Source organism: Sinocyclocheilus anshuiensis, unplaced genomic scaffold, assembly GCF_001515605.1.
Source record: "Sinocyclocheilus anshuiensis isolate Anshui unplaced genomic scaffold, SAMN03320099.WGS_v1.1 scaffold1563, whole genome shotgun sequence".
NCBI classification, from domain to species: Eukaryota; Metazoa; Chordata; class Actinopteri; order Cypriniformes; family Cyprinidae; genus Sinocyclocheilus; species Sinocyclocheilus anshuiensis.
In genome coordinates this window covers 284,497-298,916 of record NW_015552706.1, presented here as the reverse complement: position 1 = coordinate 298,916, position 14,420 = coordinate 284,497, and the positions used below count along the sequence as shown (strand labels likewise).

The 14,420-nt window shown below is 38.7% G+C and overlaps 2 protein-coding genes across 2 annotated transcripts in view; both read right to left on the bottom strand.

The window, feature by feature from the left end:
• Positions 1-5,223: 5,223 nt before the first annotated feature.
• On the bottom strand, positions 5,224-9,725 carry LOC107667762 (slit homolog 3 protein-like). The gene is made up of 2 exons (XM_016459489.1): positions 9,450-9,725; positions 5,224-6,090 (listed from the first exon to the last, which is right to left on the bottom strand). Exons 1-2 carry the CDS (start codon positions 9,723-9,725, stop codon positions 5,323-5,325), a joined length of 1,044 nt encoding a protein of 347 aa, XP_016314975.1. The 3' UTR covers positions 5,224-5,322.
• Positions 9,726-12,000: 2,275 nt separating this feature from the next.
• LOC107667763 (protein LSM12 homolog B-like) overlaps positions 12,001-14,420 on the bottom strand; it is a 9,440-nt gene continuing 7,020 nt past the window's right edge. Inside the window, exon 5 of the mRNA XM_016459490.1 lies at positions 12,001-12,950. Within this exon, the coding sequence (XP_016314976.1) occupies positions 12,855-12,950 (96 nt within the window). The 3' untranslated portion in view covers positions 12,001-12,854. The remainder of the gene's footprint in view (positions 12,951-14,420) is intronic.

Below are 14,420 nucleotides of genomic sequence, written 5' to 3'. Positions count from 1 at the left end.
GTGTGTGATTTGGTGATATACTCGATAATGTCAGATCGCACATCATTAAAACAACACTTACCATATTATCACAGACAATGCTGTATATCACACACACCAGCCTCAAATAGAATGGAAAATGGATCATCCGCGGTTGTGCGCGCACTTGTTTGCACGTGAGCAAAGGTCTTTTAGGAGTCTAGCAGACGCCAGACCACTGATTCGTCAAACCTGCTTTCCTGCAGTCCGTGTTCTCAGGGCCGGATTTACGCCTGGACATTCTAGGCACGTGCCTATGCTCGCTCGTCCAGGGGGGCCCAAACACAATGAATCAATATATAATATTGAAACTTGTCGTCAGCGCTGCCCCGCGAATTTATCAGTAAAATAGTCTCTCTCTCTCTCTCTCTCTCTCTCTCTCCCTCTATAAAACAATAAACAGCGAAAGTTATACAGTTATAGACAAGTTATACAGGCCTATTGATAGTTAAAAAAGGTTCTTTATGGAACCATTTAGACAAAAAGGTTCTTCTATGGCATCGTGAAGCACCTTTATTTTTAAGAGTGTATTTGTGTAAAATAAGTGTCTCTAATGTGTTTATATTTGCTGCAGTGTGTGAGGAAGTGGAGCTCGTCCTCTATGAGTCCCTCTGTGCAGTGAGAACACAGTCGGAGCTCTCTGGCTCTCCAGCTCTGTTTGTGTCGGCCCGTCTCCACACTCAGACTGTGCTCACTCAGACGATACTTCATCAGAAGCTTTCTCTGACCATAGTCTTTCATTTTGATCAAGTAAGGTGCCAATTGATAACCAGTCGAATTTGTTTTCGTGACAGAAGCTTCCACAGTGTAACAGAATGACAGTGACAGAACAAAAAACACAGATAATAAAAATAAAAAAATAAAAAATAAAAAATAGAACAAGTAAAATAAGGAATAACAAAATATACAAATCGACAATTGTATGTACAGGTATATTATGTGCAAATGTCATAATTCTGGCGTGTTTTGGCCAAACGTTTTTGTTGATGATTAAGTGAACCGTTTATATATTTGTCTCCATCTGAGCTGATGTAGTCCACTTCCTTCCCCGTTCTGGCATTCAGATCCCCCATTAATAGAACTGAACCTATAGACTGGAAGTAATTGATCTCTGATTGCAGGGTTGAGAAGATGTCTTCATTATAATAAGGCGATTCATATGGGGGGATATATGTGGCACACAGGTACAGGGTCCTCATCTAAACACAAAATCTCTTTTTTAAGTTTTATCCAAATATGTGTTTTTCCCTTTTTCACAGGCTTAGTATACTGCCACAGATGGTCTTTGAACCAAACTATGATTCCTCCAGAATCTCTTCTGTTTTTAACATTAGGCTGTTTGATTGAGGGTATATGTAGCTCTCTGTAGTTTGATGGGGTGTAGGTTTTAGAGTCTAAACGACTCCATGTCTCAAGTAAAATAATTATATCTGAACTATATACAGCGTTAATAAAATCAGGATTAGTACTTTTCTCTCCAAAAGCTGAAGAGAACATCCCTTGAATATTATAACATGTTATTTTAAACGATGACATTGGGAAGTATTGTATTTACCAGAATAATGTATGAATTCATGACCAAATCATGTTTTAAAATATAAATTCATCAACAAAAAAAAAAAAGAAGGGAAGTATAGAGGATATATATAAAAACATCGTGAGTGAATCAGTTTTACAGGTCTGTTCTAGCTCTTCCTGCTGCTACAGCGGCGTAGCTGTCTGACTGTCTTACCCGCTCCTCGTGATCACAGAGTGTCTTCTGAGGGCTTCTCAGGGCTGTCTCCTTGATGGTCTTTGCAAATAGTCTCATGCCCTCTCGATGAATGTGGATGTGGTCATACAGATGCTCATGGGTGATGCGCTGATGGTCAGCTATGTGGACATTCATCATTGAAGCACAGATTCCAGCTATCTCCGCATTGATTGAGTTGATGATCTTTTGTGGCACGTCTCTGCGAGGTAGAAGGGTTGAGATGATGATTTTGGCTCTGGGGTAGATCCTGCTAGCTGTTCTCACCACGTTGGGCAGGGCTTTAGTGACATCTATCTTTCTAGCACTGAGGTCGTTTGTTCCGGTGTGAAGAATGATGTGTGATAGTGCACCTAACACACCGTCTCGCAGCAGCCTCACAGCTGAGTGTGAGGAGGGACACCAGAACTTCTTCACAGATCTCCTCGGAAACAGTCGTCTGGGGTCACGATGATGGCCGTTGGAATCACAGAGTATTACAATGTTGTCTTTGCTCTTCTGTTCTCTGCTGGTGTTCATGAATGGTGGTGGTGTTCTTGTAGGTACAGTATTTGTTAATAATACACAAGATGTTAAGGTTTTGTCTGATGTACTTGATGTGTATGAAAAGGCTTCATCTGCCAAGGTGAATTGGGATAAAAGTGAAGCTCTCTGGGTAGGTCATGATTTCTCAGAGAATCCTCCACAATTGCCTGGAAACCTTAAATGGAGATTTGAAGGTTTTAAGATACTAGGTATTTATTTTGGTTCTATTGAGTTTTAGAAATTAAATTGGGAGGGCGTAGAGGATAAAGTATGCACCCAATTGTCTAGATGGAAATGGTTGCTACCCCAGTTGTCCTACAGGGGAAGAGTTTTGGTGGCCAACAATTTGGTGGCATCCACTCTGTGGCATAAATTCAATGTGCTGCAACCACCAGCAGGTTTAATTCATAAACATATTTCATTACACCAAATACACAAAATAATGTTCTTTTTAGCAGCATCATATGACCCCTTTAATAGAACAAAAGCAGGCTAGCAAACAAATAAATTGTAATTACACTCTTAAAAATAAAGGTGCTTCAAAAGGCTCTTCACAGCGATGCCATAGAAGAACCATTTTTGGTTCCAAAAATAACCATTCAGTCAAAGGTTCTTTAAAGAACCATCTCTTTCTTACCTTTTTATAATCTGAAGAACCTTTTTTCGCCACAAAGAACCTTTTGTTAAACAGAAAGGTTCTTCAGATGTTAAAGGTTCTTTATGGAACATTTAGACAAAAAGGTTCTTCTATGGCATCGTGAAGCACCTTTATATTTAAGAGTGTAATTCCCTGAGACAGTCTGATACTTGCATATTATGTAAATCTTGTAAGATCAGGATAGTTTTTCAGTTTCAGGAGGTTCTTTTGTGTTAGATAACAGGTGCTTAAGTCAATCCCTAACCATTCAAACTTCTTACAACACATCTAGTTTGATGTTTATTGATGTAAATATGCTATCTTGGGGACCATAATACAAATTTTAAATGATCTGATTTTCTGTATTGGCTATTTGTGTTTTATGCAGCAAATATTAACAATTGTTTTTTGTTGCAGCGGTCCAATTTGTTGGTTCAACCTACATTATTCGCAAAAACGTTAGAGCATGTCCATGTCCATATATGTCAGACAGAAAGGAGCAAAAAGAGTCTTATTTGGGCCATGTGAATCCAGCTTTAAAGCTGGTATTTCCCTGAAGAAAGAGACATGCCGTTCCCCAGTTTGGTAATCTAAAGCTGCTGCTGTCAGTGAGAGCTCCATATGGCGCCAAACACTCACTGACCTGGATTTTTTCACTGTCTCTGTCCACAAAATTCTCCACACAAATCTGCTTAAACTCCAGAGGTTTAAAGCCCAGCCTGTGCTACAGAAAAGCAACTGCAGATACAAGTCTGCTGTTTTTGTACACATTTTGTGTTTTAATATAGATCGATGCAATAACCTAGAGGACTTCCCCAAGTGCAGTGACACTAAATCTCATTAAATGATGATTTGAAAGTTCAATCAGGGTGTGCGAGGAATCGTGCGCATTAATTGATCTGTAATCCTTTGACAGCAGCTGCAGAGATTTGGCCTTCCTTTGAGGCTTTACAGTCAACCAGAAGGAAATTAATTTAACAGACAAACAGTTTTGAGCACATAAGGACACATGAGAGAGTTTTGTTGGCAGAAAGGGTAGGGAATACGTGGTTTTTATTGTACTAAGCAACATAATTATTGACATGCATTCATTTTCTATTCAAACTATATAAAACATCAAGATCACTACTGAAGGGAAAAGCATTAATTATTGTTATATATATAAAAAAGAGAAAAAGAAATAGAAATGTTAGAAAGACAAAAAAAAAACTGATTGCAGGAGGGAAAACTATTAAAATAAAATAAAATAAAATTATACAATAAAATAAAAATGACCTTGAAATTTTATGTAAATGTAATTATATACACTGCTGTTTTTAAAGTTTTTAAAAGACGTCTCTTCTGCTCACCAAGGCTGCATTTATTTAACAAAAATACAGCAACACAGTAATATTGTGAACAATTTTTACAATCTAAAACAGCTGTTTCCTATTTTAATATATTATAAAATGTAATTTACTCCTGTGAAGTCAAATCTCCATTTCTCCAGTCTTCAGTGTCACATGATCCTTCAGAAATCATTCTAATATGATGATTTGCTGCTCATATCCATTTCTTATTATTATTATCAATGTTGAAAAGAGAAGTATATATATATTTTTTCAGGATTCTTTGATGAACAGAAAGTTCAAAAGAACAGCATTTATTTGAAACTTAAATATTTTGTAAGTGTCCATTTTTGATCAATTCAATGCATCCTTGCTGAATATAAGTATTAATTTCTTTAATTTCTTTAAAATAAAAGGTCATATATACAAAAGCTTTCCATTTCAGATAAATACTGTTCTTTACTGTTCTCTATTTATCAAAAATTCCTGGAAAAAAAGGTATACAACTGTTTTCAACATTGATAATAATAAGAAATGTATATTGAGCAGCAAATCAGCATGTTAGAATGATTTCAGAAGGATCAGGTGACACTGAAGACTGGAGTATTATTACTGCTTTTGCTGTATTTTGGATCAAATAAATGTAGCCTTGGTGAACGGCTGAGACTTATTTCAAAAAAATATTTTTAAAAATCTTACCGTTCTAAAACTTTTAACTTTTGGCAAGAGTTTGCAGAAAAGAGATGATGTCTGTAAGAAGCTGCTGTACACAATAACCTATAACACAACTAACTGATTATCTAGCACAGATTCTAATCTGAATACATCCTAGATTACAAAACTTTTTATCAGATCTAAATTACCAAATACTTCTGTTCAAAGTTTGTGAACTGCATCTTAAGAGTTTCAATTTCCATCACCACATCAACTCAGAACTCATGGTATCAGTCCAGATTCTCATTGAATCTGTGCATTTGCTCTTTGTTGGTCAAATCAGGACATTTTATCTGTGTTTTTATAGTCCAAAAGAGAAGAAAAGTGTCCTAATCTCATGCAAAATCGCCTTACTCTTGTGCTTCCCCCTCATTCTGTTCCCAGTATTTTCGTTTCTTGCGTTTTCTCTCCGCCATGATCAAGGCACCAAAAACAGTCACAATCACAGTAGCGGTGATGACTAACACAGTAACAGTCTCAGCCACACACAACTGGCTGTCCACCCAAGCCAAAGATGCTCCGGCGAGCTGCCAAGGCTCCCGACAAGTTACGTTGCGATAGTCGTCCACGTGGAGGTGCCGCACGCTGAGCAGCTTGCTGAAGACACGGTGCAGGTCGCAGTCACAGTTCCACGGGTTCCCAGCCAACTGCAGGTGTGTTGCAGCCGTGTGCAAGCTCAGAAACGTCTTAAAGTTTAGATGTTCCAGATGATTCTCCTCCAAACCCAAAAGAGACAGACTGTGCAACGGTGCTAGTGCATTGACCTCGATCCGAGAGATGTTGTTGTTCCCCAGGAGCAGAACTTCCAGGGCAGGCAGCATGGTGAGGGATCCGTCTTGCACAACACCCAGGTGGTTCCCTTGGAGGTAAAGGTGGCGCAGACGGGACAGGCCACGGAACGCACCTAGTTCAAGAGATTGGATGCGATTGTGGCTGAGGTCTAGCTTCTCAAGGTTCTCCAGATGTTCAAAGCCTGAAGGTTTTAACTGCACCAGTGCATTGTGGTCCAGACGCAACTCACGCAGAGAAGACAGACTCTCTGAGAAGTTAGGAGGGATCTGAGTGAGGTTATTACGGCTCATGTCTAGCTTCTCCAGAAAGGACAGAGAGAAAAAAGCCTGTGTGGGAAAACAGACATTTCTTTAAAATGTACTAATTAATTTACCAAAGAATTACTCACCCTCATGCCATCCAACATGTAGATGAGATGAGTTTGTTTCTTCATCAGAACTGATTTGGAGAAATTCAGCTTTACATCACTTGCTCACCAGTGGATCCTCTGCAGTGAATGGGTGCCGTCAAAATGAGAGTCCAAACAGCTGATAAAAACACCACAATAATCCACACAACTCCAATCTATCAATTAACAGATTGTGAAGTAAAAAGCTGTGTTTTTGTACAAAACAAATCCATTATTAAAGGGGACATCAGATGCCCACTTTCCACAAGTTGGTATGATTTTTTAGGGTCTCCATGAAATGTCTGCAACAAACTTTGGTTAAAATTCCTCAGTGGTCGTGTAAAACAACAACCTTTTCACCTTCAAAGCGACCCGTTTCGGCGCATGTCTCTTTAAATGCTAATGAGCTCTGCTCACCCCGCCCCTCTCTTCTGTGGAAGAGGAAAAGAAATGTGTAAATAATCATAAAAAATATAAAGTGTGAGACTTCCTTTTTTCTGGAGGTGCAGCTGAATCATGAACAGTGGCTACTGGTCCATCCTTGAGTTTGAACTTTTTAGCAAAACCTGCCTTGAATTGTCCCTCGTTCAGAAAGCAGTCTGGAGTAAAATGATTTGCGCAGACAAACTAATTTAGGTGTTTTCAGTGGCGCATTACCATCTAAAACTAAACGAATCCACTGCGCCCTCAGCCTCTCTGATGTCGGGAGAAAATGAAGACTCTTATGTTGACTTTTACATCCAACTATAAAACACTTGCATTGCTTATGAGTCATTCGGTGCGTCCGAAATAGCATACTGTCTGAGTAGCTACTACATTTGAATCTGAATTTACTTCACGACCGTTAAAAAAGTATGTTCTATACAGTATGAATATGGGTAGTATGAATGAAATTCGGACGTACTACATCCGGCATGTTGTTACGGTCACATGATGACCTACCATCGTCAGTTACATCGCTTCACTGCCATTCATAAATCCTCTTCTGTGGCCTCATGGGATAGTAAAGTGGCCATCGAATGCGCACTTCAGAATCCGGGAGGAAGTAGTAGGTCATCCGGGTACTGTTCGCCTACTGTTTTTCGAATTTTGTGAATTCAGACATACTACTCGCCTCACATACTGTTTTTCACATACTATATTGTAGGAAAGTATGTGATTTCGGATACAGCGATTGTTTTCGCTTCAACTGCTAGAGCGCAGAGAAAATGGCGGACAGCGTACAACTGGCTGAGGGCTGAGAATATGCTAATACAGGACAGTCCGTCAGCTGATGTGGGCGTGGCCTGAGCAATATGATGTCATACTGCTCAGAAAATCAAAAAATTTTTTTGGGGATTAAAATAAAAAGTAGTGAATGGATTTTTATTGTAGGGTGGTTGTGTCCACACACTGCCAAGGCACATTATATGCAATCACCATGAAAAGGTTAATTTTGTATCTGATGTCCCCTTTAAGGCGTTTTAACCTTAAACTGCCGCTTCTGGCCAAAAAGTCCATAATCCAAAATAATGCCTTCTCCAGTGAAAAGGTCCATCGCTTGTCCTCTCAAAATCCACCACCATTTGTTTAGCACTGTTTTCGACTGTTTTCACTTGTAAACAGTGCTTGATCTGTGCATATTTCTCTCCTGATTTAGACATTTTTTCCCTGTATTTTACCCAGAATCAATGGTCTGAAATTAAAATCATCTTGATGTTTTTTTTTTTTTAAATTACGTCGTAATTTTAAATAACAGTCGTGTGAATTACTGTCATCATTATTGTTTATCAACTGTTTGGACTCTCATTCTGACGGCACCCATTCACTGCAGACAGGGCCATTTCTAGGCATAGGCGAGCTAGGCGGTCGCCTAGGGCGCCACCAGCTGAAGGGGCGCCAATGAGCGCACGTACTGGCACTTTTAGCAGGGTTGTGATAAAGAGTGGCACGGTCACCCTGAAATATGACTGCCGCCCCCACTGGATCCCCCAACATTATTGGGCTAGAGTACTGTCAATCTGATCACTAGATCAGAGTGCTGTCAATAGCTGGCTGATTGCTGCATGCAAAGTTTGCATTTGGAGCGCTCAACAACGCCATTAGATCAGTGGGCTCTGTCAGCGCTTTGACAAGGTAACACTTTTTTTTGCCATGCAATAAAGCTAAGTTCAAAGGCCAATTTAAAACATTGGTACAGTACATAAAGTGCACAAAATCAGTATTTTGTTTAGGCAGTATTTGTGGCACTTTTGTGGCACATTTGTCCAAATATTTGTGGCAGATTTCTCCAAAAGGTGTGCGTTTTTGCGCCAATGCATTGTTAAAGGATCAGCGTGTCATGTAATATTCCCATATAAACTTTAACATCCAATTAAAACATATTTGTATAGTAAAATTCGCTAATTCACGAGATCAATACATGCTTTATTAGAACGCTTTGTCGAGTTTAATGCATCCGTATGGAGGTGTCGAAATGCTGAATCAATTCATTCACTTCCAACAGCGCTTAATGGGAGCAGAGTCATAGAGGGCAGAGTGTCACGTTATTTAAAGGGGACGTTAACGCGTTAACGAGTAGCAAATGATTAAGTAGCTGCATTGGTTACTTTTATGCCACTGATAAAGCTTTTATATGTAGTTTGGGGTAACAAAGGGGTTTTATAGGTTTGACTGAAATAATAATGCAATAACTGACACTTTAAATCAATGTTTCAAGAAACAACAAAAAAATTGAACAAAAAACAGATAAAGACAAAAAAGTAGCCATTGATAATATCTAAACAATATGTAGTAGTATAGTATATAGTATCCAAATTAAAATGTAATAAAATTAATTTATGTGTGATTTATGTGTAAATTATGTGCAATGTCTTAGCCACTAGGGATTGTTACATATGGCTATACAAGCATCTAGTGGCAACACAATGGTATTACAGATACTAAATTGTGCAAAATGTTTATCTTAACAGTCAATTTACAAATAATGCATTCAGATTTGTGGAACTCAATGCACTGAATCTCCACAAATTAGTGTCGTTACTATGACAACCAATTTGAATGTGACAAGCAACTGGTGTCTGTAAAGAACTGTATATATATATATAAAATTTGTGGGGGGGGCAATAGGGATTTCGCCTAGGGCATCAAATTGGCTAGAAACGGCCCTGACTGCAGAGGGTCCATTGGTGAGCAAGTGATGTAATTATACATTTCTTCAAATCTGATCCCATGAAGAAAAACCCATCTAAATCTTGGATGGGTGAACTATCCCTTTAATTAATTAGAGAAGGTAGATCTCCAGGACGCAGGTCTTACCTGTGTTTGAAGATCCTGGATGCTGCTGTCTGAGAGCACTAGTATACGCAAAGACCAAAGGCCAGCAAAAGCTCGACTCCGGATCTCCTTAAGCTCGTTTCCTCCCAGGTCTAGGAGCCAGGTGCCATGGGGAAGTCCATGTGGGACGTCCTCAAAACCCCTGGCGTTGCAGTCCACCAGGTCTGAGTGTTCATAGCACCGGCAGAGGTGACTACACAGTCTCGAGCTCCTCGACGGAGACAGAAAGAGTAAAAACAACGCGATGGACGGCAACATGATGTGATGACAGCTTCAAGAGACTCTGCAGTGCAGCGCGCTAAAGTGTTGTCCGGGATTCTGCATGCGTCGATTAACGGATCCTCAGCTTTCTACGGGCGAGGAACGAGATCCCTGTGAGATAAACGCGTCCGTTTCTATTAAACGTTTCTGTATTAAGACGGCAAAACAGACTTTTACAGAATATTCGCAGTGCAGCTGAAATGTCTGTCAGAAGCATTTAATCGCCTTAAAACTAAAACCCAAAACGCTCACACACGCAATAACAGATAATTACACTAAAGAAGAAAAAAAACTTAAGGTCTTTGCCGAGATAAAATTAAAACCGTACTAATAGGTTAGTACAGAATGCGTGGAACATCGAGTCATTGAAAGTTATTGTTTCTTTCCTTTTCTCCACTAAACATACAGAAAAAACGTGGCTCTCTTAGTCAATAACAACAATCTTCTTTCTTAGTTATTCAGTCCGGCTCCACAACTAGATGCGCAACGCACTAGTGATGGGAAGACTCGTTTCCGCGAATCGGTTCTTTCGAACCGGTTTCTTAGAACCGGTAAAAAAAAAAAACAGCGATTCTTTTACGTCATAACCATAGACTGTAGGTCATAACCATACGGTCTATGGTCATAACTTAATCGTATAAAAATAATTGCATGCTCTAAACGTTTTAAAAAGATCCAAAAGTTACGTATAGGTAGTACATATAGCTGTTTATTAGTTATTTTATTGTGCCAGTTCAGTTGGTTGCAGCTAGGATTCAGCTCAAAAAAGTAATTTAGAACATTTAATTTACATTAAACTGTACAAAAATAATTAATATCTGTCTGCTTTTGCTTGTGTATAGATTTGTTAATGTATTAAAATGAACTGTTTTGCATTTGCTTCGATAAAAATGTCAGAAACATTTCCTGAGCTTGTTTTATGTAGTTTATAATTTCATCTATCTCATCCGCCTTGTGAATCGGTTCAAGATTCATTAAAAGATCCCAATAATTCGTGTACTCAGAAACGCAGCTGTCACATTTGACATTAAATATGACAAAAATACATTATTTACTCATCCATATGTTATTAAATACCAAAACCATTTGATTTTTTCTTTTTTTCCCCCGTGGTACACAAAAAGTTAGCCTCAATCACCATTCATTGTGTACGTCTATAAATAAATAAAATCCCAATGAATCTTGACGGAGACTGACAGTATCTAACATTCTCTGACATTTACTTTCGTGTTTCACTTATTAAAAAAAAATAAAAAGAGTAATTGTTACATTTGAGTGAACGTGCGATATCTCACTGTTCATGTTATGCTCACCTTCACTGCAAACTAAAGTGGCCAAATACAATGCCACAATAACCTGGATGTGCAATGGGGGTCAGGGACAGAAACACAAGACCATGCGTTAAATAATGCATAGGTTAGTACCTTAATAATGGAAAAACTTTAGCATCAATGATTCATTCCAGTCAAGGCTGTACATAATAATTCAAACTCATTAAACAATGACAAGGGATCCCCTTTGATTCCCTGACAAAATGAGTACACTCTAAAAAATGCTAGGTTGTTTCAACCCAGCTTTGGATCAAATATGGACTAACCCAACTTTTGGGTTAAAAATTTAATGTAAAAATGTAACCCAACGGTTGGGTTAGTCCATATTTGACCCAAAGTTGGGTTGAAACAACCCGGCATTAATTAGAGTGTACCTAATTAACATTTCCTGTCCCCTGTACACTTCACTAAAACCTATTCTTCATACCATTTTAATTAAATATATATATATATATATATATATATATAAATTCTGTATAAAATAAAATAGAGATAAAAAGACAAGTGAGATTTTTCTCTTTTTTATTTCTTCATTACTATTTTTAAAAATAAAATACCGCGAAAGAAAACTTTAGGCGAACAGCAACCCCGTTAACACACAGCAATATAAACTGGTATGCAACGCGGATGCCAGTCACAGCTTGGCGCCACTGCTAGAGCCTCCATCAGGCTACGAGGCTAAGGTTCACGAGGCTGGGACGGGGAGGATTTCGGCTTTGAGCCGGTGCTGCCCGTGTCCCCCCTGTCGCAGTCTCTTAACATGGCAAGATATCACTTTAACATTTCCTCTTCCCAAAAAGGTGATTACAAATATTCCCGTTCAGAATAGAGATCAGTCCTGTCGTGAGAGTGGAGCAAGATATGAGCCGTCTGACGCTGACATATGTCTAAGCTGGAATAACAAGGAAACGCGAGTCTCTCATCGGTTACTGCATGTACCCTTCCAGTTTGGATGTGTTCGGAAATTGAACAATACTACAAACATTGCATCATAGAAAATGGTCCCACTGTGGAAGAGGCATTCAAAATGGCAAGTACAGGACCATTATGGAAGAAAGCATAATATATTACACGTAAACTGAAAGGATGCGTACAGTACTCAAGAGTGTTACTCCTTCGTCTGTCACTTAAAAAGTGACATTTAAAAGTAAAACAATGGAGTTTTATATTAAAAAAAAATGTTTGGGAAAATGAGATGTTGGGTAGATGCTAAGTGCAATTCAATTTCACATACTCCTCCTTCAGGCCTCAGTCAATCTAAAACTAAAAATAACCAATAAAAAACAAACCCTGCATGTGCGCTAAGAGTATTTATCCAGTCTGAAAGGCTTTAGAAGTTAGGAAAATAGTTTTTGTTCTACCCTCACACACTTAGTGCCACATTTTGTAGTGGTAGAAAGGAAGATTATGGATTAGAGGAGAAAATGTGATTTCTTTGTTGGCCATCCAAGCAAGATGAAATGAACAAGTGGGTTATTTGATGACGGGAGGAAAAAAACAAGGATATCAAACAGAATGGGATTGGGAGGAGTGATGTTGGAAGGGATGTCAAATGTTGTCTATATGAAATGATTTCCTAAGACGGCACTCTATTTTTGCCCTCTCTTTTGTCAGTGGAAGCAGATTTTCTCTTCAGATGTGTAGGACCGTCATCCCTGCTCAAAACGCTGAGTATCAGCTATCTCAACCTTTGTATGGTGACTGGTTTAAAAAAAAAAAAGCATCAGAAAATATTAATTTAAAACAAACAACACTTCCTTTGTCAGCATAATGTTCCCTCTCTCTGAGCCTGGGCTCATGATGATAAAGCAGAGTCTTTCTGTGTTTGTTGAGCTTGCTGTGAATGCTGCACTGATTTTTGGCTCTCCATATCTTGAAAATGTTTCTCGACCTGTGGACAGAGAGGTAAGCACAAAGGTAAGCACAGCAAGACACCTCACCAAAAAAAAAAAGTCACTGTATCATAAGATGTTAACCATTGAATAAATATGAGCGCTGCACGTTTCAAGTCAAAACGTGGCGTGGATGTCTTTATTTGAATGTATCTGAAGGGAACAGACTGTCCTCAGAAAGTGGATCGTTGGCATTTTACCTATAATTCCTGATAAAGCAGCGTTTATGAGCGAGGAGCTGCTATGGGTGCATGGGAATTATAAATCGCATCAGGGGAGCTGATCCCCCTCAGTAGAAATTGCATTACAGGGCAAGGGGCCCTTAGCGAAGAGCCTTCCTGGCCTCTGGGCCCCCTATACACCCTTTCTATTTATTTTGAGTTTAAAAATTGTGCAAATGTTAATATTTGCATGTAAAACTGATAATATTACATTTACTTGACTACATCTTTGCAATTTTAACTAGATTCTTTTCTTGCAGGGCTTCACACAGCTACACGGTAGAACAGGGGTGTCTAAACCTGCTCGTGGAGGGCCACCTTTCTGCAGTGTTTAGCCCCAACCCCGATCAAACACATCTGAAAAATCTAACAAAAGTGTTCAGAATTACATAAAAATTATATGTTGTTACATAAATTACATTACATGATTGTTTACATTTTACATTTACATTTAGACATTTAGCAGACGCTTTTTTTTATCCAAAGCGACCTTACAAATGAGGACAATAAAAGCAGTCAAAACTAACAAAAGAGCAACAATATATAAGTGCAAATGACAAGTCTCATTTCTATATATCTATATATATACACCTTGCTACGTGTACTAACCGCAGAGCGCTGAATGGCTGTCAGTGCTCCTAAAGCGCCACCTCGTGGCAGAGAATTAATTTGCATTTCCAACAAGTCTTTCTTGCTGTTTATGGTCAGATCAATTCAAATATCAACTCATATTTTTACGCAGCAAACACATAGAGTTCTGAACTGTAAATCATGTAATTTTATGGCTCAGTACTGTATGTTACCACAGACATTGTCCAACCCCACTCATACTGTGTTCATTTTACTTGTGCAGCTCTTAAATTACATTTATTTTTAAAAATTCTGCAGATACCCTGTAAATAGTGAAATGAAATTCCTTCCTTCATATTTGTTGATATTTGTGTATTCAAATATTTTTGATAGACATTTAAACTCCTATCTGATTTTCTATATATTTTTTATTTGGGCTAGTTAAATTTTCGGGCTACCAAAATCTGAAGAGTACCTGCCCGAAGGGCTACCAGGGATTTTGAAATTTTGCGAGCCCTGCTATTTCCCACTTATGAAGTCGTGATTACGAGCACATTCTGATACGTGCAGCAGCACAACCATGTGAGTGCTCCTGCAGTCTTAGGTCCACCCAAAATGCTCTCATTGGTTGAGATGCGTGATGACACCCATCCCAAGCCAGTACTGATCAACATATCA

What these genes read in the sequence shown, in the direction of transcription:
- LOC107667762 (XM_016459489.1), bottom strand. Translation starts at nt 9,725, where the DNA reads ATGTTGCCGTCCATCGCGTTGTTTTTACTCTTTCTGTCTCCGTCGAGG. An exon ending in TCCAGGATCTTCAAACACAG is followed by an intron (nt 6,091 to 9,449) that starts GTAAGACCTGCG and finishes TTTCCCACACAG; the next exon opens with GCTTTTTTCTCTCTGTCCTT.